General features: G+C 42.6%; 1 protein-coding gene across 1 annotated transcript in view; it reads right to left on the bottom strand.

The window, feature by feature from the left end:
- Positions 1–395: 395 nt before the first annotated feature.
- LOC117264504 (amine sulfotransferase-like) overlaps positions 396–26,421 on the bottom strand; it is a 60,966-nt gene continuing 34,940 nt past the window's right edge. The window contains exon 7 of the mRNA XM_078172026.1: positions 396–1,011. Within this exon, the coding sequence (XP_078028152.1) occupies positions 851–1,011 (161 nt within the window). The 3' untranslated portion in view covers positions 396–850. The remainder of the gene's footprint in view (positions 1,012–26,421) is intronic.

The raw sequence follows: 26,421 nt of genomic DNA, 5'->3' as shown, positions 1-26,421 counted from the left end.
CACACACTTCATACACACATACTCACTTACAGTACCCAGCGGGGACCTCTCTGCTCCAACACTGACTGACAGCTGACTCCACTCATTCACACTCACCACTGCCCCAGGGCCGCTACAATATGCTATCTACAGAGATAGCACTGGTGATCTGAACTGGTCAGTGGCAAAAAAAAAAGCACTTTTATACGGGACGCATTTGCCCCCCATTACCGTTTTAGCTCATTTTGCGCCTCAATACTGAACCAATTTTAGAACGAGTGGTACCCATGAATCATATGCGCACATACACATGGGGAAATAGAGCCTAGGTTGAAAAATACCGAAGTTGTCCTTTAAGTTTTATAATTTATTTGAGGAAATTAAATAATATATGCCACACACAATGCGTAATGAGACCCTGACAAAAGAACAATATTTAATTCATTTTACATTACATAATTTCAAATACATCTAAGTAAAATAGGCATGATCACAGTAAACAGATAAAAACTATGAAATAGCTAAATAAATAAATAAATATTAAAATGTCAATTCATGATTGTAAACATTAAAAATATATCTTTCTTTTTTAATACAGGATCATTCTCCTCGGAGGTATGCACAGATAAACAACACTGTGCCTATCCTCCGCACCTTTTTTTCTGAGGCAGACCTAAAACCAGCCTTTAGGCTGTCCAGGGAGACCATCAATTTACTGGTCCAGATGCTGCCTTGGCAAAAGCCACATGGTTGGAGCCATGAGACTGAGGTGGCTGTCTGTCTCTATTGGCTGGCATGTGGCACCTCCTATAGAGTTACAGCAGACATATTTGCCATGCCGAGGGCCACAGTTGGCAGGGTAGTCCACACTTCAGTGGAGGACATGATGGCCATCCTCCACAAGGTTATCCATTTCCCCAAGCCTGAAGAGATGGAGGCAGGTGGGGGCAGGCTTTGCACGTCTGGCTGGGCACGAGGCATTTTGGTGTGTGGCTGGTGCCATAGATGGGTGCCACGTCCGTATTCTCCCACCTGCAGAACCACAGAAGAAATGCTACATTAACCGCAAGCTCTTCCCTTCAGTGGTGCTCCAGGGAGTGTGTGACAGTAGTCTCGCCACCAGACAATCAGAGATCTCCGCCTTCTGATAGTCTGGGGACACTCCTTTCTAAAGTGTGTTTAACACACCGGCAAAAACGGCCGACAACAAAGCAGCGCCTCTTGCATTTTTGAAAAGGACACGCCTTCTCGGAAATGTGCGCTCCCCCTTTTCTCGTCCGCAAGGAAACAAACACACAGAGAGCTTGAAAATGGATGCCGAGAGATTTAACTCCGTTTTATCAAACGTGTGCTCATCCGTGAAAAATATATTTTTTCCAGCGGATGTCTTAGTTACAACATTATTGAGCTAACTGGAGCAGTTTCATGTCGTATCCGACAACGGGAGGCTTTTAACAGATGACGTCCTGATGTTAGCTTTGCTGCTGTTGTTAGCTGTCCCTGTCAGCTGCAGCCACTGATGCTTTCTGGACATCGTGATTTCCCAAAACTGAATAAATACCACACATAGCAACACAAAACTGCTTTGCTAGCTCAATCATGTTGTAACTAAGATATCCGCTGGAAAAAATATTTTTTTCACAGACCGTTTAATGAGTTATTACCTATTACAGACACTGCTAACGGCTAACAGGGCTAACAGCTAACGGTTAGCCCAGCTAAACGTGCACACAGAAATAGTAATGTTTGTTCAATCTTTGTGTTTATAGACTTTACAAACATTGGATTAGTCCAAACGGTGATACAGTGATGTGACAAATGTGATATATAGGCTATATATATAGCTAAAAGCTCTGCTGGTTTTCTACCCGGAAGTATTTGTAAACAACAAGGCGATTCCCTCTATAGTCCGGCCAGACGGATGAGTCATGGCCTTGTAAAAGATTATGTTTGTTTCTTTTAGTTGGCGAGAATGTGTCGCCGCAAACGCGACAAACATCCACTAACTTTGACGGCGTTTTTGCGAGCACGGCTGAGCCATTTTGTACCACTACACGTGTTTCTAGTGGGACTATGTTTACAAGCACAAGAGTTAAGCTAGCCACTGAAGGACTGCCCTGCAGATTTACTATTGGTTCTGCAACGTAGGGAGTTTTTTTAAACTCTGAAATTGTATCCGCCCATCTAAACACAAAATCTGGGAGAAAGTCATCAGTCTTTAGTTAAGCAAAGCATCTAAAGACTAACTTGTGAGTCTAGTGTGACAGTGGTGGGAAATTTCTGGACACCTACGCTGGAAACACAGGGTCAGTCCATGATGCCCTTATCCTCCGCAGATCTCCAATGTACAAGGAGTCCCTGTACCCACCAGCTGGCTTCTACCTGCTTGGAGATGGGGGTACACTTGCCTGCAGCATCCGGTGACCCTCATGACCCCATACCGCCAGCCCGTAGCAGGTAAGAATACACAGAATAGTTTATTACAGTTGTTACTTTGCATTTGCATTCCTGGGTTTCCCTCGGGATCACTGAAGTTTCTATCTATCCATCTGAAACACTACATGTATTTTATGTTAACTGTGTTTTAATCAACAGGCCAAGTTGAAGCACGCTTTAACAGGCACCATGCCAAGGCCCGCAACATTATTGAACGCATCTTCGGGATGCTTAAAACCCGCTGGAGGGCCATCTTCCTCCGGGCTTTGGAGATCCGGCCTTTATTTGCACCAAAGGTCATCGCCGCATGCTGCATCCTCCACAATCTCTGCCTGCTGACAGGGGACATCCAGGAAGAAGAAGAGGAGGAGGAGGAGGAGGAGGAGGACGAAAATAACCTTCCTGGTGCTGCTGAACTGGAGCTCTCTGGAAACAACCTCCGGGCCAGGCTTGCTGCGCAGGTGTCTGCCCCTGCAGAGCAACCTGCATTTCTGAGGGAGCATGACTATAACTAACACAGAAATTAAAGTTATTGTGTGTGTATCTGTGATGTTAAATTGTTATATTGTTTAGCTGATTAATTAAAAATGATTGTGTATATAGCTAAATTGTTACTTGTTATCAATGTTGTTTTGCTAATGAATAATTAAAAATGATTGTATATATGGTTATTAACTGTTTTTTTTAAATTACACACCTCACAGAATGGCAATGACAATGGAAAAAATGCCTCACTTAATCAACTATTTTAGTTAGAAAGAAGCATGCCAAATCTGATGGCTGTCAACAAGTAAAGTCAGAAAAATGTTCTATGTAGCAGAGGTCATTTTGAGAAGAAGGTATTGTTCTGACTATCATCATAAGCTCTGGTGTCTCCCCTGAAGTCTAAATAACACATGCTTTCATGTTACCACTTTATGTATAACTGTTCATCTACCATACAGAAACTCCATATTTCAAATATTTATTCAAAAACAAATACAACAAACAATAATTTGGAACAAACAATAATTAGGAACGGTTATATTAAATTTAATCAACTATACATTTTTTATAATTTATCTACAAATTTCTCAAAGAGAGACAAGTATCTTTCAGCCCTTTCAGTGGCTGATCTCTCCCTTGCCTCTTCCCTCTCCACTGCCTGCTGCTCCCTTGCGTCTTCCCTCTCTGCCTGCTCCTTCAGGAACTCCAGGAGCTCCTGGTTGACCCTGCCCTCTTTCTTAGCGGCAGGTTGGCCCGTTCTTTGGGAGGGGCAGAGGAAAGGGAAGTGACAACACCACCTGTAGTGGTGGTCAAATTAAATGCCACTACCAGGGGTGGGCTTATGGAGTGCTGCCCCCGGAGTGCAGCATCCATTTGACCATACCACTGCCAGGTAGCAGCAGTCACCCCATCCGCCTCCAGCCCTTTCCCTGTCGGAGGATCCCTAAGCTCCTGAAATACAGCATCAATGAATGAACGCTTGAAGTCCCAAAAGGTTTCCAGTTTGAATGGCTTCACAAATGTTGACTAATATGTTTGTTGCAACACTATCAAGTGTTGAAATGTCAAGCTATAATACCGTTATTTTAAGATGTCTTGCCACAATAAAATACTGATTCCACAAATATTGTGTAATACCAATATTTGTTTTCAGCTTGACTTTTCTGAGCTGATGAATTCCACATTTAACAAATATGTATATAGCTTCATCGCTGAAGAGTAGACACAATGGTGGGTTACCTTGTATTTCTCCTTCAGGTTGTTCCACTTTTTCATGGCCTGCTTGGCTGTCACAGCAAAGCCGCAATTTTTCACAAAGACTCTGGATAAAGCGCGCGCGCGCGCGCACACACACACACACACACACACACAAACAAAGAGGACAACTTAGACATCATATTACATGATATTATTACAAATTAAACACACAAGTTAACAGAGATATTTCAGTGACAAACACACAAGCTGACGGAAACCATTTGATATGATGTAGTTATGGCATGATAATGCAGACATTTCGTATGAAGGCACTATTGCACTTCGGCAGTACATGCATGCAAGGAATAGTTGAGTGACAGTTGTACACATAGGTTATTATTGTTGTTAGTACAAATTAGTCATTTTGTTTAAGTTGATAACTACATAACTGTCACCTGTACTTTTTCTTTTGTGCTTCACAAGTACTTTGCACTGTTTAATACCACACTACAGCCTACTTTAAGAATAGTAGTAAGAATAAGAATAACTTTATTGATCCTCAGAGGGAAATTACTTATCTATTCACCAGGTTACAATTTACACTGAACAAAAATATAAACGCAACACTTTTGTTTTTGCTCCCATTTTTCATGAGCTGAACTCAAAGATCTAAAACATTTCCTATATACACAAAAGACCATTTCCTCACAAATATTGTTCACAAATCTGTCTAAATCTGTGTTAGTGAGCACTTCTCCTTTGCCAAGATAATCCATCCCACCTTACAAGTGTGGCATATCAAGATGCTGATTAGACAGCACGATTATTGCACAGGTGTGCCTTTAGGCTGGCCACAATAAAAGGCCACTCTGAAATGTGCAGTTTTGCTTTATTGGTGGGGTCTGGGGGGGGGGGGGGGGGGGGGGGGGGGTCAGAAAATCAGTCAGTATCTGGTGTGACCACCATTTGCCTCATGCAGTGCAACACATCTCCTTCCCATAGAGTTGATCAGGTTGTTGATTGTGGCCTGTGGAATGTTGGTCCACTCCTCTTCAATGGCTGTGCGAAGTTGCTGGATATTGGCAGGAACTGGAACACGCTGTCGTATACGCCGATCCAGAGCATCCCAAACATGCTCAGTGGATGACATGTCCGGTGAGTATGCTGGCCATGCAAGAACTGGGATGTTTTCAGCTTCCAGGCATTGTGTACAGATCCTTGCAACATGGGGCCATGCATTATCATGCTGCAACATGAGGTGATGGTCGTGGATGAATGGCACAACAATGGGCCTCAGGATCTCGTCATGGTATCTCTGTACATTCAAAATGCCATCAATAAAATGCACCTGTGTTCGTTGTCCATAACATACGCCTGCCCATACCATAACCCCACCGCCACCATGGGCCACTCGATCCACAACATTGACATCAGCAAACCGCTCACCCACACAACGCCACGCATGCTGTCTGCCATCTGCCCTGAACAGTGAAAACCGGGATTCATCCGTGAAGAGAACACCTCTCCAACGTGCCAGACGCCATCGAATGTGAGCATTTGCCCACTCAAGTCGGTTACGATGATGAACTGCAGTCAGGTCGAGACCCCGATGAGGACGACAAGCATGCAGATGAGCTTCCCTGAGACGGTTTCTTACAGTTTGTGCAGAAATTCTTTGGTTATGCAAACCAATTATTGCAGCAGCTGTCTGGGTGGCTGGTCTCAGATGATCTTGGAGGTGAACATGCTGGATGTGGAAGTCCTGGGCTGGTGTGGTTACACATGGTCTGCGGTTGTGAGGCCTGTTGGATGTACTGCCAAATTGTCTGAAACGCCTTTGGAGACGGCTTATGGTAGAGAAATGAACATTCAATTCACGGGCAACAGCTCTGGTGGGCATTCCTGCAGTCAGCATGCCAATTGCACGCTCCCTCAAAACTTATGACATCTGTGGCATTGTGCTGTGTGATAAAACTGAACATTTCAGAGTGGTCTTTTATTGTGGCCAGCCTAAGGCACACCTGTGCAATAATCATGCTGTCTAATCAGCATCTTGATATGCCACACCTGTGAGGTGGGATGGATTATCTGGGCAAAGGAGAAGTGTTCACTAACACAGACTTAGACAGATTTGTGAACAATATTTGTGAGGAAATGGTCTTTTGTGTATATAGAAAATATTTTAGATCTTTGAGTTCAGCTCATGAAAAATGGGAGCAAAAACAAAAGTGTTGCGTTTATATTTTTGTTCAGTGTACTTTTATAATATTTCCTTTAGCTTTATACTTTGTATTTGTTTTCTTTATTTTTGGTGCATCAAACTCTTCTAAGAGGCTATCAAGTCTGATACAAACACACCAATGGACCACCGCCTGTCGCATACAAACACATAAAAAACATACTCACTCCCATTCATTTTTTGAGGAATTCCTCTTCCCTGTAAACAGGACCTCATTGGCGGCTCGCCACTCAATTAGGGCACTTGTTTGCTCTGTTGTCCCCTGAAGTTACAATGGTAACATTAACATCACACAGAATATAATGACAGAATAACAGAGATCGTTAACTCTAACACTAGGCTAACGTGACAGGCTACAACCTATTAAACTAACGTTACTTAACGTTACTTTTTTTTTCAGAAATTAATGTAATGACACAATAACAGTGGTACGAATATTAATAAAACATATCTTACAGTTGTGGGTCTGAGTCTCCTCTGCCATTGTCACCTAACTGTGGGACAGTGGGAAAACAAGAGGGATCGGTGAGCAGACTGGAGCAAGCCGTCTAGCTAACCAGCTAACCCCCCAGGCACTGCCTGGAGGTGAGCCAGTTTATGGAGCTTCTCAACTCCGACAATGTTAGAGCAAATATTAAATTTGCCGTCAATTTTTGTAAAACTGCCTATATTTGAAGTCTACACAGTTCATTTTACGTGTAAAAACTCATCAGAAGGGAATTTTGTGATAAAATAGCATATGAAATTTGTAAAAAACTTAAAGCTTTTTTCCTCCTTTTCAAAGCTTCCCGGGGCTCTCTCGACTGCCGAAATGCATGCCGGGATATTTGTGTTGACAAGAACGTACAAGTTACCAACTGATGCATCCTCGGTAAAAAAGGGGCGTGTCAAGAAAACTTCCGGGCTCTTGACTGTTCTTGGTGAAATGCCAACTTGTGTATTGGGACAGTACTTGGGCTGCGGCTGATGGTCAGAAAATCAGTCAGTATCTGGTGTGACCACCATTTGCCTCATGCAGTGCAACACATCTCCTTCCCATAGAGTTGATCAGGTTGTTGATTGTGGCCTGTGGAATGTTGGTCCACTCCTCTTCAATGGCTGTGCGAAGTTGCTGGATATTGGCAGGAACTGGAACACGCTGTCGTATACGCCGATCCAGAGCATCCCAAATATGCTCAATGGATGACATGTCCGGTGAGTATGCTGGCCATGCAAGAACTGGGATGTTTTCAGCTTCCAGGCATTGTGTACAGATCCTTGCAACATGGGGCCATGCATTATCATGCTGCAACATGAGGTGATGGTCGTGGATGAATGGCACAACAATGGGCCTCAGGATCTCGTCATGGTATCTCTGTACATTCAAAATGCCATCAATAAAATGCACCTGTGTTCGTTGTCCATAACATACGCCTGCCCATACCATAACCCCACCGCCACCATGGGCCACTCGATCCACAACATTGACATCAGCAAACCGCTCACCCACACAACGCCACACATGCTGTCTGCCATCTGCCCTGAACAGTGAAAACCGGGATTCATCCGCTCTCTCGACTGCCGAAATGCATGCCGGGATATTTGTGTTGACAAGAACGTACAAGTTACCAACTGATGCATCCTCTGTAAAAAAGGGGCGTGTCAAGAAAACTTCCGGGCTCTTGACTGTTCTTGGTGAAATGCCAACTTGTGTATTGGGACAGTACTTGGGCTGCGGCTGATGACGTTTCACAGGGACACAAGAACACAAGTACAGACAAGAACGCATATTGAGAAATGCCTCAAGTCTAATTCCTTACATGTGAAAACCTACTTGGCAATAAAGTAAATATAGAGTAAATTTCAATTTCAAGTCAATTTTGCATGCCATGGCTTCAGGGCACTTGGATTACGATGGACGAGACGTTTTTGAAATGCATTAGCGGAGTTTTATTACATTTTTAAAATAATTTTGGACAAGGGTTCCATGCACTTCAAGTGTATGGAAAAATCCGGCCAGCTGTTATCCTATACCCTGAATGAGTTTTGTGGATTAAAAAACTACACTGGACTTCTTGTCGGCATGAGGGTGAGTAAGTACTGTCTGTATTTTCATTCTAAAGTGGTCATTTCCTTTAATGTCTTCATTAGCTAACGTTACATAGTATTGACTGCTAAAATGTAAAACTTTTAGAGAAATCAATTTGCGCTTCGTTAATCTATCTATCTATCTATCTATCTGTCTATCTATCATTATTATTATTATTATTACTATTATATGCATTAACTTACAGTTACTGTTGTCTTCCTCAGTCTTGTTTTTTGTTTTCTTCTTCCTCTTGTCGTAAAGTCGGTCTCCTTGTTCTCTTGGTGCAAAACTGTTAGGTTGCAGTCACAAACATATTATTGATTGCTAAAATGTAAAACTTTTAGCGATATCAATTTGCGCTTCGTCTATCTATCTATCTATCTATCTATCTATCTATCTATCTATCTATCTATCTATCAATCATTATCGTTATTATATGCATCAACTTACAGTTACTGTTGTCTTCCTCAGTCTTGTTTTTCGGCTCCGTGATTGGATAGTAAAGCTATATTCATGATTGGATAGTCAAATGATATGTTAATCTCAGCGTCCCGATTGGCTATTCCTTTGAATGACGCTCAAAACTACTTGTACGTATTTGTACTTGCAGATCTGATTGGAGCCAGATTTTATAAATGGGTGGCTGGTCTCAGCGTGAGCAGGCATGTGCTACATGAGCCGTCATTGTTGAGAGAAACTTTGATTTTCGCACCTAAGGACTGATTATACCATCTGTAAATGGCAAATTGAGGCACTGAAGTTTGAGAGCCAGAGACTGATTGCCCTCACGTAGAGTGGAAGGTACATCTGTTTAAGCAAGTTCATGAGGAAACTAGCACTAACTATATTGGCTAGTGCTAACACCTGAGAACAACGCTACCATATCCCTACAGCTACCTCAATGTCTGGGAAAAGAGGGAAAGACAGGGGAAACAGAGTAAGGGCAGGAAAGGTGGACAGGAATCTCTTTGCCCTCATAAGTAACAACGTACCTGTTGTTGGTGCAGAGATGGAAGTCAACGCCTTGGGGCTACATTCTTACATGCGTCCTCAAAATCTTGACCCTTATTGTATGCCATTACCTGACTCCATGCCGAGCACTCCCGCAGCGAAGAAAATGAACCCTGAACCAACTCCGGCCGAGCTGCAGGACAATATCGTAAAGCTGTTGATGGAGAAAATAGATGAAAGCGCTGATGGTCTTGAAAATAAGGCTGATGCGCTGGAGAAATTGACACAACACAAGGCAGCAAGTATTGACGCTTTGAAAGAAAACGCAGAATTTCTCTTCAAAGAAATTCAAGACATGAAAAAAGATGTAACCACTGTGAGGACAGTAACTACTGACCATAAGAGGAGAATCTCTGAGGTAGAGGACAAGGTGAACGATGCTGAATGCTGCCAGAGACGCTGGAATCTGAGGCTTTACGGACTTCCAGAGCAAGAAGGAGAAGACGTTGAGCAGTGTGTGAGGAATGTCTGCCGGGCAATTGCTCCAGAGGCTGGGGACCTGCTCCATCTCCACATCGACGTCAGCCACAGGATAGGAAGGAGGACCGAAGACAAGGTACCACCAGTCATCACACGTTTCATCTCCAGAGCAACCAAAGAGATGGTATGGAAAAGTGCCAAGAATTCAGATTATCTTATGTCCAGAAAACCTAGATTTGAAGAAGATCTTACTACAAGAGATAAAGAGACTAGGAACAAACTGTAGCCCCACATTGAGGCAGCGTGCAAGGAAGGGAAAAAGGCCTTCTTTCGGGGGGTTAAAGCCATAATGACCTGATCTTTCTCCCCCTTTAGGTGGGTATTTTTGTTGCTCACAACATTTCCAGGATGTCGGCGTCCTTCATCACTTCAGCTCTCAAATTATAACTTTTAATCCAGTTTTATGCCACTTATAATGGACTACTTTTAAGATTTTATTTGTTTTAAAGTCTGTACGTTGGCCGGATGGCTGATCTTGTGTTTTCGATCGGCGGATTTTAAGCTTTTTGGGACACTTGTGTGACTGGTGCCGACACAGCCGCACCCCAAGATACTTTGGTGCTTCGCTAACTTTTAGCAATAAACTAGTTTTTCTCCATTCTACAACTGGATTGACCACAACGATACTGCTCGCTTGAGAGGGAAAGACCCTGTGAACACTTTGGCCACCCCAGAACCCATTTTTACACCTTCTGTGCTGTTTTCTGGACACCGGACTGACTGCAGCTACCTGGCAAAATTCCCTCGTTTTTTCCGAACACCCATTCATCTCAATGGACCCGGCATTTGGGCCTGCGCCGTTAAGTCCCGCTTTCTACTGGATCCAAATCCACCCTGATCTGAGACAACACAATGCTGCGAACTCCTTTTGGAGTCCCCACGCGTAAGTTTCTACTGTGGCTCATACCAAGCTAGAGAAAGTAGCGTACCGGCAAATATAATCACGTCATAACACATTACACCGTTGCTGCCGGAATTTGTTTTCTGTCTCCTAGGCTACCCTATCTGCCCCCCATGGCTCCACTCACCTCTCCACATAACTGTGACAGCTGTCTCCACAAATCCCAGAAGATCGCGGAGCTGGAGCAGCGCATTACCAATCTGTACTGGATCAGGGATGAAGAAGCTCTCCTTGACTCCGTAGTTGCCATAGGTGCCAGCCCCCCTGGTAACCCTGCGGATCTGAACTCCACCGTCACAGAGCTTGGTGCCGGCTCAACGTCTACAGCGGATCCCGACTTGGCCCCAGCTGAGCTGTCAGTCTCGGCTACTCAGCTCTGAACTGATGATACAGCCGCCGCAGCTACATCCAGGCTGACCTCATCAGTTCCAGCTCCACATCCCCCTTTGGAGGACCCGTGGCTGCTGCTGGGGGCCAAGCCAAAATGGGTGAACAGCAGTGCAAAGGCTACTTTCACCTTCAGTCCTAATCCGAGGCTCAGAGCTAACAGCTCCACTCCCAACCAAGAGCCATGGTCCACAGTACATGGTAAAAGACAAGAGAGGTCCAGCCCGATACCTGCTCCACTTTGTGAGCTCCAACTGGAGAACAGATATAACGTCTTGAGTGTTGAGGAATTCCCTCCGTTCCAGACTGTCCATTCCTCTCCTGTTTGCCCTCTGACTGATCCGCTGCCAGCAACCCGGGGGGTTGGGGGGTCTGCCCCGGGACCCTCGTTCAGGTCTGTGAAGGAGGCTGCTCTCAGGGCGAGACACTGCGGTGGTCTTCCCTGCCGTAAAGGGTCATGTGAGTCCCCAGCCACGGCTGAGGCTGTGACCCCACCTCACACTCTGCCAACAGTCCCCACACTCGTCCATGTCCCTCGTTCCCCCCAACTACCGCCATAGTGGGTGACTCCATAGCCAGGAACATTCGCTTTTTTAATTCCACCTCCCACTGTTTTCCAGGAGCCACCGTCACAAAAATCAGAGATAAACTCCTGGACCTACTGCAAACATTTCCACACTCAATTAAACGTCTGGTCTTTCACATTGGAACCAACGATGTGGTCCACGGTCAGTCTGAGCTGCTAAAGAACGGTTTTAACAGTCTGTTCTTCTTACTTACTTAATCCTCTTCGTCCCAGGTGGGACATAAGGCTAACAGCTTCTCCTTGTGCTGCTTACCTTGTCGTGGTGGGGAAGCTTGTGTGTCTCCGTGACCCGGGTAGCTATACCGACGGGGGCTTAACCCCTGGCAGGTTCAACCATGTCGGGCAGGTATCCCGGGTAGAGTCCAGACAAAAATCAGCACCTGGTCCTCCAGGTTGGGGGTTGGGCGTGAGGCCAACGACCCCACCCAGTAAAAAAACACAACATGTTACGGAAACTAAGAACAGTCTGTTCACTGCCCTAAAAAACTGCGGGATGTCAATCTTCATCAGTGGCCCTCTTTCCACACTCGGCCTTGGCGCAGAGCGGTTCAGTCGGCTCCTCCAGCTCCATTCTTGGCTCCGGGCCGCCTGTACTATCCACGGTTTTTATCCAATTTTAACTTATTTTGGAACCGCCCCTCCTTTTATCGACATGACGGACTTCACCCGAGCAAGCTAGGAAGCCGCATGTTAGCTGTCAATATACAGCACACTGTACACACCATACCACACACACATGCGTGACTGTTTACATGCCACACCCCCTCCTCAGTGCCTTCCTCTTCTTCTACGGAGCCCTCCGTGAACATTGCCTCCCATAACTACTCCCCCTACAGGCTCCAGCTGTCACTAACCTCAATAGACAACGACCTCTCCCGGCCTGTCCAAATTGGTCTTGTCCCTACTGTCAGAATTACCAACAACAGACCAAAAAAAACACACCCTGCCCTCTGCTGGCCGAAACCTGAATAACTTGATTTCCATTCATACACAATCAGGCCCTTCTGTTCCACCAAGCATACCTGTAAAAATTAGCCTTTTAAATGTAATGTCCTTGAATAACAAATATTTTATTTGCAATGATTTTATTACCTCCAATGACACTGATATTTTTTGTATGACCGAAACATGGTCAAAACCAGATGAATACAGCACCCTGAATGAAGCTACACCTCCAGCATTCTTATATGCACAGAAGCCCCAGCTATCTGACCGCGGCGGAGGGGTCGCTGCCATCTACAGAGATAATTTCTTTTATAAGCCTGTTCCCTGTGGGGAATTCTCCTCCTTCAAAAACTTAACATTTTGTGTTAATAAGCACCAGCCGATTTTATTCCTTTTAGTTTACCGCCCTCCTAAGCCTAATGACACTTTTGTCTCTGAATTCTCTGACCTGTTCTCTCTGCTTTTACCTAATTATGACCGGGTCTGCACAATCGGTGACTTCAACATTCATGTTTGTTGTCCTGGTGATGCTCTTGCGGGGGAATTCCTTAATCTTTTAGAATTGTTTAATTTTGTTTTACATTCCACAGGGCCCACCCATATCTTAAATCTTGTTATTTCATATGGTCTGAAGATTGATAATGTGGAACTTATTAACACCTGTATATCCGATCATTTTAGTATTGTTTTAAACTTGTACTCCTTTCCTTCGCCTTAAGTCTCACCTGCCCCCACCTGCTCTCGCATCATTAACTCAACAACAGCTGCTAAATTTTCACATGCTTTTTCATGCCTCTCTTCCAAACGACCTCTCTCCCATGATACCAACCTCCTGATGAATTCCTTCAATGACCTCTGCCTGAATACAATGGACTCAGTAGCCCCAGTCAAAACCAGAACCAAAATCACTTACTCAGTCTCTCCATGGTTTAATGACCATACCCGCTTCTTAAAAAGAGAGGTACGCAAAATAGAGCGTAAATGGAAGTCCTGCAAACTTCAAGTTCACTATGAGCATTTGAAAAGCCTAATGAATAATTACAATGCTGCAGTTAAGGATGCACAAGCAACTTTTTTCTCCAATTTGATCTCCCAGAATGCTCAAAACTCTAAAGTGCTGTTTCAAACACTCAACCGAATTGTTGGCGCCCCCACCAATATTAATTTACATGCATCACCTGAACTCTGTGAGCAATTTTCATCATTTTTCACTGAAAAAATTGAAAACATTAGATCTCACAACATCAGCAGTTGACCCCACAATTCACTTGTACCGGAACCGCCAACTCACCAGTCCTACTCTATGTCAGTCCTCTGCTCGTTTAGTTCAGTGTCACTAACTGATCTCAACACAGTGGTGATGCGCATGAAATCCTCCTCTTGCCCTTTGGATGTGGCCCCTACCAGACTACTGAAGGAGATTATGCCCACTGTTGGTCCCTTCATTTTATCTATTGTCAATCACTCTCTAACCTCAGGTGTGGTTCCTGCTTATTTTAAACCTGCTCTAATTGAATCTCGGCTCAAAAAACCCAATCTAGACCCATCCATTCTGAACAACTACAGACCAGTCTCAAAGCTCCCTTTTTATCAAAGACCCTAGAAAAAAAATGGATTCAAACAATTAATAAATCATCTATCAGTCAATAACTTATTCGAAAAATTCCAGTCCGGCTTTCAATCACTTCATAGCACAGAATCAACTCTCCTTAAAGTTTGCAATGATCTCCTGTTGACTCAAGATGCTGGCGAGTGTTCCATTTTAGTTCTCTTGGACCTTAGTGCCGCATTTGACACAGTAGACCATGACATTTTAATTGACAGGTTAGAGAAGTGGGTTCAGAATTGGTTCAGGTCTTACCTTTTTAACAGATACTCTTCGGTATCTATAGCTGGCTCTGTTTCTTGCCCCACTAATGTCTCCTATGGTGTCCCCCAGGGTCGATCCTAGGCCCTATTATCTTTTCCATTTACATGCTCCCTCTAGGTGACATCATCCGTAAATACAACGTCCATTTTCATTGTTATGCAGACAACACACAGTTGTACATCCCAATCAAGCCTGGTGATCAGTCTAATATAGCAGCCCTCCACAACTGTCTCGCAGAAATAAAATACTGGATGTCAGACAATTTTCTCCAACTCAATCAGTCAAAATTCGATGTCATTGTTATAGGTCCATCCACAACAAGAAAACTAATTTTGGAAAGCCTTGGCGATTTAACACCTCTTGTAACCTCTGCGTCATTTTTGACCAAAACTTGAACTTTGAACTTCATGTAAAAAAAATGGTCCAGACATGTTTTTATCATTTGAGAAACATAGCCAAAGTCAGGTCTTTTATCTCAGCCACAGATTTGAAGAAACTCATCCATGCTTTTATTTCTTCATGCCTTGACTACTGTAATAGCTTATATACCTGTCTCAGCCAGAAATCACTTCACCATCTACAGTTAGTACAAAATGCTGCAGCTCGGCTTTTAACTAGGTCTAAAAAATGTGACCACATCACCCCTGTTTTAGCATCCCTGCACTGGCTGCCTGGTCATTTTAGGATTGATTTTAAAATTATTGTATTTGTTTTTAAGGCTTGGGCTAGCCCCTGCCTATATTTCAGACCTTTTATCCTCACACAAACCAGCTTGCAGTCTGAGATCCGCTTATAAGGCCCTGCTAGCTGTTCTAAGGTCTATGCTGAAAACAGAAAGCGACAGGGCCTTTGCAATCAGGGCCCCTAGACTCTGATGGATGACAGCATGACAATATAGCCGTCTTGAAGTGACTATTTAACATTAAGCAGGGGCAACACAAACAACCAGGTATAACACTGATCATTTCATTTTGATAGTAGGTGCTGAAATTCTTTCTTCCTTGTGTTTTTTGTTTATTTTCTCTGTGAGTGTGTGGGAGTGACACTGTCCTTATCACTGTGCTCACTGAATTCTGTTTTGCAAAAAATTTAAGGCTGATTTCTATTTTTTACAAGAGACTCATGCATTAGTAGCTGATTAAAAGTTCTGGAAGAATCAATGGGGAGATGACATATGGATGGCTTATGGCAGCAATAACTCTGCAGGTGTGGCTATTTTAAAAGGGAAATTTAAAGGTAAAATTTTGAAGAGTAAAATGCATGTGTTTGGTAGATGGGTCATTCTGGTTGTAAAAGTTGTGGACATTATTTTTATTTTGGGAAATATTTATGGTATAAATAACAGTTCCAGAAATCGAGCCTTATTTCATGAATTGGAGGAGGAAATCTGCACATTTCTACCAACTTTTCCCAATGCAAAATTAATCCTTGGAGGAGACTGGAACTCCATTAAAAACCCACTGTTAGACTGTACACCACCACGTCCTGTGAGAGCTAACAATATTGCAGAATTTGACAACTTGTGTTTTAATCTAAACTGTTTTGATATATGGAGACATAGAAATCCTGACAAATGTCAGTTCACATGGGAAACTAAAGATAGACTGGTTGGAAGACTGTTTCTTCTAAATATAAGAAGAAACAATCAAGAATAGATTTCTGGTTAATATCTACAGAATTAGAGAAAGAAGTAATGGATGTCCACATTGAGCCATCTGTACTCACAGACCACAAACTTATCTACATCTCAGTAAGTCTTGATAACGCAATGAAAGGCAGAAGAATGAATAGAAGTTAGAAGACAAACATTTTATAAGTGTGGCAAAATCAATTATTAGCTAAATAAAGTTGGAGAAAGGCCGCAGTTCTCAATTCTTTTGGAGAACAATGGGAATTTTTGAAATACCAAATTAGAAGATTGGCAATTCATAGAGGGAAGGAAATAACAATGGCCAAACGAATAAAGGAGGACAGTATAACTAAAGAAATAATTATGATATACAGTACAGGCCAAAAGTTTGGACACACCTTCTCATTCAATGCGTTTTCTTTATTTTCATGACTATTCACATTGTAGATTCTCACTGAAGGCATCAAAACTATGAATGAACACATGTGGAGTTATGTACTTAACAAAAAAAGGTGAAATAACTGAAAACATGTTTTATATTCTAGTTTCTTCAAAATAGCCACCCTTTGCTCTGATTACTGCTTTGCACACTCTTGGCATTCTCTCCATGAGCTTCAAGAGGTAGTCACCTGAAATGGTTTTCCAACAGTCTTGAAGGAGTTCCCAGAGGTGTTTAGCACTTGTTGGCCCCTTTGCCTTCGCTCTGCGGTCCAGCTCACCCCAAACCATCTCGATTGGGTTCAGGTCCGGTGACTGTGGAGGCCAGGTCATCTGCCGCAGCACTCCATCACTCTCCTTCTTGGTCAAATAGCCCTTACACAGCCTGGAGGTGTGTTTGGGGTCATTGTCCTGTTGAAAAATAAATGATCATCCAACTAAACGCAAACCGGATGGGATGGCATGTCGCTGCAGGATGCTGTGGTAGCCATGCTGGTTCAGTGTGCCTTCAATTTTGAATAAATCCCCAACAGTGTCACCAGCAAAACACCCCCACACCATCACACCTCCTCCTCCATGCTTCACAGTGGGAACCAGGCATGTGGAATCCATCCGTTCACCTTTTCTGCGTCTCACAAAGACACGGCGGTTGGAACCAAAGATCTCAAATTTGGACTCATCAGACCAAAGCACAGATTTCTACTGGTCTAATGTCCATTCCTTGTGTTTCTTGGCCCAAACAAATCTCTTCTGCTTGTTGCCTCTCCTTAGCAGTGGTTTCCTAGCAGCTATTTGACCATGAAGGCCTGATTGGCGCAGTCTCCTCTTAACAGTTGTTCTAGAGATGGGTCTGCTGCTAGAACTCTGTGTGGCATTCATCTGGTCTCTGATCTGAGCTGCTGTTAACTTGCAATTTCTGAGGCTGGTGACTCGGATGAACTTATCCTCAGAAGCAGAGGTGACTCTTGGTCTTCCTTTCCTGGGTCGGTCCTCATGTGTGCCAGTTTCGTTGTAGTGCTTGATGGTTTTTGCGACTCCACTTGGGGACACATTTAAAGTTTTTGCAATTTTCCGGACTGACTGACCTTCATTTCTTAAAATAATGATGGCCACTCGTTTTTCTTTAGTTAGCTGATTAGTTCTTGCCATAATATGAATTTTAACAGTTGTCCAATAGGGCTGTCGGCTGTGTATTAACCTGACTTCTGCACAACACAACTGATGGTCCCAACCCCATTGATAAAGCAAGAAATTCCACTAATTAACCCTGATAAGGCACACCTGTGAAGTGGAAACCATTTCAGGTGACTACCTCTTGAAGCTCATGGAGAGAATGCCAAGAGTGTGCAAAGCAGTAATCAGAGCAAAGGGTGGCTATTTTGAAGAAACTAGAATATAAAACATGTTTTCAGTTATTTCACCTTTTTTTGTTAAGTACATAACTCCACATGTGTTCATTCATAGTTTTGATGCCTTCAGTGAGAATCTACAGTGTAAATAGTCATGAAAATAAAGAAAACGCATTGAATGAGAAGGTGTGTCCAAACTTTTGGCCTGTACTGTATGAAAATCCAAATGCAGGCCAACAAAATAAAGAAAAATGGATTACATTACAATTAGAACTGGATCAAATTTATGAAGATAAAGCAAGGGGAGCATTTGTAAGATCTAGGAGGAAATGGTTGGAAGAAGGAGAAAAAAAACACAAAATATTTTTTCAACTTGGAAAAAAGAAATGCAGAGATTTCCTCCATATTTAAACTGAATATTGATGGCCAGATCACGCCAAGGAAATCTCCAGTTTTGTCAAAATTTTTTATGAGACTCTGTATACAAAAAGGATAATATAGGTGACTTATCATCATTTTTTAGCTCCATAGAAGGGGAAGTAAAACGAACAGAGGAAGACACAAAAACCATTGCATTACCATTCTCCCTCAGCAGCTCTCTCTACCTGGGAAAGGCTACCCCGATGTGGGCCTTCATTTATTTAATTTGCCGGTCACGCTGCCTTTTCTATTACCTTTTGCGCTTTCTTGGCGACAAGGATTCCGTCTCCCATGATGCTGCATATGCATGATCCTGCATTATGCTCAAAGAGTGGGACTTTGTTTCAAATTTGCCATGGTAGTAGCGAAGCGCCTCTTGCTCCTCTCCTTCAGCTCCTCAGTCACGCAGTGCTGGCCTGGCTCTCAACGAAAACGCCGAAGGCGGTGCTGTATGTCCCTTGCTGGCGGTGTATTCTCAAGATGGCGAAACGTAATGGAACCCCACAGACGACTTACCCGCACAATGTACAACAAATCCGAAATTCTCCTTTTACGAGAATAAGTCAGATTATTGGTGGAGGTAATAGTACACCAGTGATGACATATTTATGAATGCAGACATCAGTTTTTGCCAGTAAACAACTGAAAATGTTACACAATGTCCCTTTAACATGGCATGTCCTTTTGATAATGATCCCGTGGATGAAGGTGCAGCATTACTGCGCAGAGAATTAAATATTCGTCGGGAGATGGTTATCAGACCGCGCATAGATATTCTAGCATTTCCACACAATTATCTTTTTGAGCTGTACCGTTTCACATCACAGTCCATCATCTACATACACAACCTAATCCGTCCTTACATTTGCAACATTACCAATCGTAATCATGCTCTCACATCCCAGCAGATATTGTGTGTTGCGCTGTGTTTCTTTGCAAATGGAAGTTTTTTGTACAATGTCGGAGATGCTGAACACTTGAGTAAGGCAACTGTCTGCAGGGCGGTCAGAAAAGTGTGCTCGTTTTACGGGCATCTGCCTTCTTTCTGTTGGCTGAGTAGAAGTCTGTGTTAGTTTAAATAGGCTTAAATTATTTAACAGAACATGATATAGATGAGAAGACATTTATGTGTGTGAAAACAGCATTATGTTGGGGATAAAACAACTGCACAGTCAAACAGCCACTTAATATTTACTTTACAATGTAAAACATGATCAAAATGAGGTACCCCCATGAGATTATGCCGAGGTCTTACCTGTTTGAACAATGTTTTTATATTTCATCCTAAACTGCTGCCAAGTGCGCTTCTCCCCCGCGGGATTGCAGCTAAATGAAATAAATTAATAGGCTACCATTCAAGCAGTTTTCCCCTGTAATATTATTGTGATTGCAAAGGACTACATTTAAACTTACGCATTGACCTGAGCAGCAATGTTCTCCCACGCCGTCTCCCTCTCTTTTGCAGCTGCAGCGGTGTTGCGCTTCTTTTTGAAAACGTGTGCAAACTCACCGTATGAGCGCATTAAGATTTCTAATTCTAGTGGGGTGAAAAACGCAGCCCTCCTCTTCCCCGTTGCCATGGTGACTCGTTGAATCCATTGATGCTGGCTTTTTATAGTCGTGGTGCATGCGCTTAACTCCTGGTGAAACTACTCCGAGTTGATTAAACTGATTCAAATCAGCTGTTCTGGAACCGGAAACTCAGAGTTTCCTATCTCAGAGTAGATCAACTCAGAGTTCAGGATTAGATTCAGAGTTTGTTGAACCTGCTTTGTGAAACGGACCCCTGGTGGGATAATACGGCACTATGAGCTCTCTAAGATATGATGGAGCCTGACCATTTAGAGCTTTGTAAGTTAGGAGTAGGATTTTAAATTCAATTCTGGATTTTACAGATAGCCAGTGCACAGACACTAAAACAGGAGAAATGTGATCTCGTTTCTTAGTTCCTGTCAGTACACGTGCCGCCACATTCTGGATTAGCTGGAGAGTTTTCAAAGACATGTTACCTAAGGAAGCATAAAGTGAACAGAATTGGTCCAAGCACAGAACCTTGTGAAACTCCAAAACAAACTTTAGTACGTAGAGATGATTCATCATGAACATGAACGAACTGAAAATGATTAGATAAATAAGATTTAAACCAGCTTAAGGCAGAACCTTTTAGGCCAATTAAATGTTCCAGTGTCTGTAGCAGAATTTGATAGTCAATTGTGTCAAATGCCACACTAAGATCTAATAAAGCAAATACAGAGACAAGTCCTTTGTCTGAAGCAATCAGAAGATCATTTGTAATTTTAACTAGTACTGTCTCAGTGCTATGATGCACTCTAAATCCTGACTGAAATTCCTCAAATAAATTAAAGCTGCAAGCAGCGTTTGGCGGGACCTCACACTCGCGCCCGTTTCGGCCCCCAGCTTATGTCGTCACTGTGAATTATTTAGAAATATCAAACATGTTGCCACAAACATCAGAAAATCCTTACAGAGCTGAACGTTTTGATGTTTGAATGCTTTCTGTAGCTGTAGGTATGGATAAGTGATGTCACGATATGCAAATTAGATGAGTTAATTTATTCCCATCAGATTCCTCTTCCTTTATTTTGAGGAAGAGACAACAAAAACAGCACAAAACAAAAGAAATCTACTGTGTGAATCTGTTCAAAATGCTGTTTTACTGAGATTTATGAAATCCAATATGGCCGCCGCCTAGTGACGTCACGGAATGCAAATTAGATGAGTTAATTTACTCCCATGACAAACTTTGGGTCATGATGAATAGTTTTCTCATTTACAGTATGCCTTTATCTCTCACCACTTTCAAGCCACAGTCTTTTGAAATGTTGAAATGAAAATGGAATATTTTCCTCAATAAACTCTGGCACCTAAAGGGTTAAAATGGAGTTTGTGTGTGACAGCGGTTGCCATGTGCACCTGGCAGAAGAGTAGAGACAGACAGAGACAGAACACAGAGAGACCTGTTTTAGTGGAGATTTAACTCCTCGAACAAGTTCTTCCCATTCCCAAACTGCTGGTCCAATCATCAAAATAATGTGATCATGAGAGAGATAAAGTTATACAGAAGATCTGTTTGGCAGCAGTTGAACTGGTATGTGTGCGTCTTTAAAGCCGATACAATAAACGGTGTAGGAGGAGATGTGTTTTTTTTTAAGAGCACGTTTGAGGGAAAATCTTACTTTGAAAGGGCAAATAGCTCACTTCCTGTTGGAATTAGGTCATGGGTGTTAGCGTGTTATTTGTAGGTCGAACACTCCAGTTTTGGTTTGATCTTGATACGACATTCCTACGGGCTGCAGTGGCCAGTTTAGTGCACCTATGTGGCGCTAGAGAGCCCATTTTGGCACTGTAGGGGTTAATAATGTGTGTGTTCTGTTTCAAATGAAGTTTCTGCTGCTGTAATCTGTCCTTTAAATATTGTGAGACACACAGACCAGAGAACCCTGTGGCTGTGTCTGTGTGTGCAGCTGTTGTCATGGCGATTAATGACTTGCCTGCACCTGTGGCAGACACAGACACGTCAGGAGAGCAGATCACCAAAGGCTGTTTATAAAGGGATTTAACTCCTCGAACAAGTTCTTCCCATACCCAAACCGTTGGTCCAATCAAGAAAATAAAGTGATTGTGAGAGACAGCCAGTTCTCGTGAACACACATGCCGTGTTTTATATTTCTCGAGTCAAAAATGCGGTCAGACGAGCGAGTTTAAAATGTGTTGCACCTAAGCTGTTTCCAGAAATTTCTCCTCAGAGTTTACATGGGAGTGAATGAGAAAAAAATCGGCGCTCCCTTCGCTTTGGAGCCACTCAGCAAAAATGTGTACGTGTGAGAGATTCCATGTCAACATATCTGTGACCGGGACAAATTTTCCTACGTTTTGTGGTATAAATTGTGTCTGTACAGTGAAAATTGTGGCCATGGCAGCGAGTTAAAGACAAAAGTTTTAGACGATTTTTAGAGCCCTCTCCACTCTAGCTCACAGCATTCCGTGCAATACACACCCATTGTAAACTGACAATTTCTCCACTTTTGCTCATGGTACTTTGAGAGGCACAGATGAAAAACGGTAAAAGATATGAAAAAGATGAAAACATGAGTGAATAGATGAGACCTGTGGCAACATTTGAGAGTTGGAATGGAGTCTGTAACACAAAGTATGGAGACGCTGTAAATGCTAGAAAAAGCCCTAAGATTGGTCTCTTTCTCCCCCCTGCTGCCATTCATTTCCTATGGGACAGCTTTCGAAGATCGTCAGGACGTTTTTCTGACATCTGACCTTATGGAGGCCATAAAATCCAAACTACGCGAGTAATGAAAAAGTTACGAATAAGATTTGATTAGAACGAGTTGATCTGTCATCTGTGCAAGTTTGAAGCCGATTGGATAAGCGGTGTATGAGAAGAAGATTTTTTAGGAAAGGCAGTTTTAAGTCAAAATCTTACTTTGAAAGGGCAAATACCTCACTTCCTGTTGGATTTAGGTCAGGGGTGTCAGCGCGTGATTTTTAGGTCTTCATGAGACGAACACGCCACTTTTGGTTTCATGTTTCTACGACGTTCCTACAGGCCGTGGCGGCCATTTTTGTGTGCCTAGGTGGTGCTAGAGAGCCCATTTTGGCACTTTAGGGGTTAATGTCATGATTTTCTAAAATTTTTCACTGGTTCTAATGTGCGTGCCAATTTTGGTGAGTTTTTGAGCATGTTTAGGGGGTCAAATTCCAGCTCAAAGAGGCGGCGGAAGAAAGAAAGAAAGAAAGAAAAAAAAACAATAGGGTCCTCGCCTTTGGCGAGGACTGCTCTGTGAGCAGTCCTCTGCCTTAGGGCTCGGTCCCTAATTATTATCGTGGAGAAAGTCACACAGCTGGTCTGCGACCACTTTCTCAAGGATCTTTGAAAGAAAGGGAAGATTAGAAATCGGTCTATAGTTGGCTAACACCTCTGGATCCAGGGTGGGCTTTTTTAGAAGACGTTTAATTACAGCTACCTTAAATGACTGTGGTACATAGCCTGTTAATAAAGACATATTGATCATGTCTAATATGTGAGTGTTAACTAAAGGCAAGACTTCCTTAAGTAGCCTAGTTGAGATGGGGTTTAAGAGACACGTTAATGATTTAGATGAAGAAATCATTAAGTAAACTGTTGAAGAGAAATTGGGGAGAAGCTATGGAGATATATATTAGGTCTTACAGCTGTGTTTGAGGGCAGATTGGTTCCATTTGAGGGCAGGGGGTCATGAATTTTGCCTCTAATAGTTGTAATTTTGTCATTAAAAAAGCTCATAAAATCATTACTGCTAAGGGCTAAAGGAATACAAGGCTCATTAGAGCTGTGACTCTCAGTCAGCCTGGCTACAGCGCTGAAAAGAAACCCAGGGTTGTTCTTATTTTCTTCTATTAATGCTGAGTAATAGTTTGCTCTGGCATTGCGTAGGGCCCTCTTATACAGCATAGCTGTGAAATGACACACCAGACTGACGGATGATAGATCTCAAAGGCAACATGTAAATTGAAAACAGCAAAGGTCCGAAGACACTGCCTTGGGTCACACTATTGTCACCATTAATTGTCCCTGATATATGTTCCCCAATTCTGACCTGAAATTTCCTTTCAGAAATATAAGACTGAAACCAGTTAAGAACTGTACCAGAGAGACCCACACATTCCTCAAGATGGCTAAGTAGAAGATTGTGATCAATAGTGTTGAATGTGGCACTAAGGTCAAGGAGGCTCAGGACAGAAATATTCACACTGTAAGCATTTAATCTACGATAATTTTAGACTTAAACAAGAGCTGTCTCTGTGCTATGGTTCTCTCTGAAACCTGATTGGAAATAATCAAGAATACTGTTCTCTGACAGGAGAGGAGGGATCTAGGTTAGGTTTTTTTGAGTAATGGTTTTACAGTTGCAGTCTTAAAGGGATTTGGGAAAATGCCATATTGTAGAGAGGTATTTATGATGAGGAGTGTTGTTAATGACAGTTGGTCATAGGTGGACATGAAAAGGTCTGATGGAATGGGGTCAAGGGAGCAGGTAGACAGTTTCATTGCTGAGGATAGTTTTGTGTAGTTCATCATCTGTGATTAAACCAAAGCTAGTCATGGTACTTGGAATAGGAGAGGTAATTTGAAGGGGAGTTCTAGTGGTTCCTGGAATGATTTGAATGTTGAGCCTGATATTGTAATTTTGTTCTTTAAAGAAAGACGACAATTCTTTGCAAGTTGTGGAAGAGGCCTGGTCTATTGAGTTTAAGGTTGAATGTGGATTTAGAATGCTATTTATGGTTGGGAATAATATTCTGGGATTGTTTGAGTTGGCAGTTACAATGTAAGAGAAATGGGCACATCTCTCATCCCGCACTGCTTTATTGTATTTAGTGATAAGTTCTTTGTTGTGGTGGACAGACATTTTATGTTTTCTCCATTTGCATTCCACTCTGTGACATTCACATTTCAAGTTGCAGATAGCAGTGGTTCGCCAGGGCATGGGTCTCACCATAGGCTTTTTCTTCACCTTTATGGGCATAATGATGTCAAGCACATAAAGAAGTTGGGTGTTAAAGTGAGCTTTAAGGTCGTGTATGGAGCTGGAAAAGGGGAGAGACAATGTAGTTTGACTAATACTATGAGAGGACTAAGCGACTGCACAGGAATCTATTTAGCGTTTCTTAATTAAGTGATTTATTCTTTGCTTTGTGGTGGATAAGGGTGCTTCAAATATATTGTATAAAATTAAGTACAGGGTGTGGCCATGTCGATGTGTGGGTCCTTTAACATGTTGAATGAAGTCAAAAGAGTCAATGAGATTTAAAAACTGAAGGGCCTTTGAATCATCACTCTGATCTACAAGAGGGCAATAGATGGTCACAAGAAGTGCTGGAGTAACATTTGGCCTTTGTAGAGATACAACTACATATTCAAAGGAGGTGAAAAAAACCTAGGTCAGCTTTAGAGCAGTAAAAGTAATTTGAATAAATAATAGCAGCACCTCCCTCCCTCTTACGTGGCTTTGGAGAGTGAATGAAACTAAAATCAGGGGGGAAGCTTCAAAATGACCGGCAGAGTTAGCATGGGATAACCAGGTCTCAGTTAAAAATATTAAATGTGATTTGTGTTCAGTCATCAAATCTTTGATGAAAAAGCTCTTGTTGGTGAGGGATCTTACATTAAAAAGGGCCATTTTGGTCTTAGAGGCAAGTGGATGATCAGAGGAGGAAGAATGTTGGTCTTTGAGGGGCATAATACAGACAGGTACAAGTGTCCTTTTGATATAAACAAGATTTTTCTTAACCACTAGATTTTTCTGTGAATGCCTGTTGGAAATCCTGACAGGAATGTACAACCACAGGTGTACGTGTTGGAACTATTGTGATAGGGACTGGGGCCAGGGGAACATCAATCATGGACAGACAGTTCAGCACTAGACCGGTGGATGGGCGTGTTGTAAAGGCATGATGGGCAGGTGGATATGGAAACACGGGGATAGTAAATGCTGTAAGCTAGGTTTGCAGAAAGTGTCCGCACGCTAGCTTTGTTCAAATGAATAGCATCTGCAGCAAAGGATGTCCACGATCCCAGAAACGATTAGAGTTGTCAATAAAGTGTGTGCTGCTGTTTTCACATGCAGAGGAAAGCCAAGAGTTAATGCTGAGCAGCCTACTGAAATGCCCCATTTCGCACTGCTATGGGACTGTTTAAGGACGTTAAAGAGACTGATAAAGTCTCGTTTTGATAGTTTGGACTGCTGTTTTTTGATGTTGTTTGTGCTGACGTGTATTATGATCTTCCCTTTCTTTCAAAAATGCTTCAGAAAGTAGTTGCAGACCAGCTGTGTGACTTTCTCCACGATAATAATTTATTCGAGGAATTTCAGTCAGGATTTAGAGTGCATCATAGCACAGAGACAGCACTAGTAAAATTACAAATGATCTTCTGATTGCCTCAGACAAAGGACTGTACTTGTTTTATTAAATCTTAGTGTCG

Source organism: Epinephelus lanceolatus, chromosome 10 (assembly GCF_041903045.1).
Source record: "Epinephelus lanceolatus isolate andai-2023 chromosome 10, ASM4190304v1, whole genome shotgun sequence".
Lineage (NCBI taxonomy): Eukaryota > Metazoa > Chordata > Actinopteri > Perciformes > Serranidae > Epinephelus > Epinephelus lanceolatus.
The sequence above is the reverse complement of the archived record's forward strand: the minus strand, read 5'-3'. Positions and strand labels throughout refer to the sequence as shown.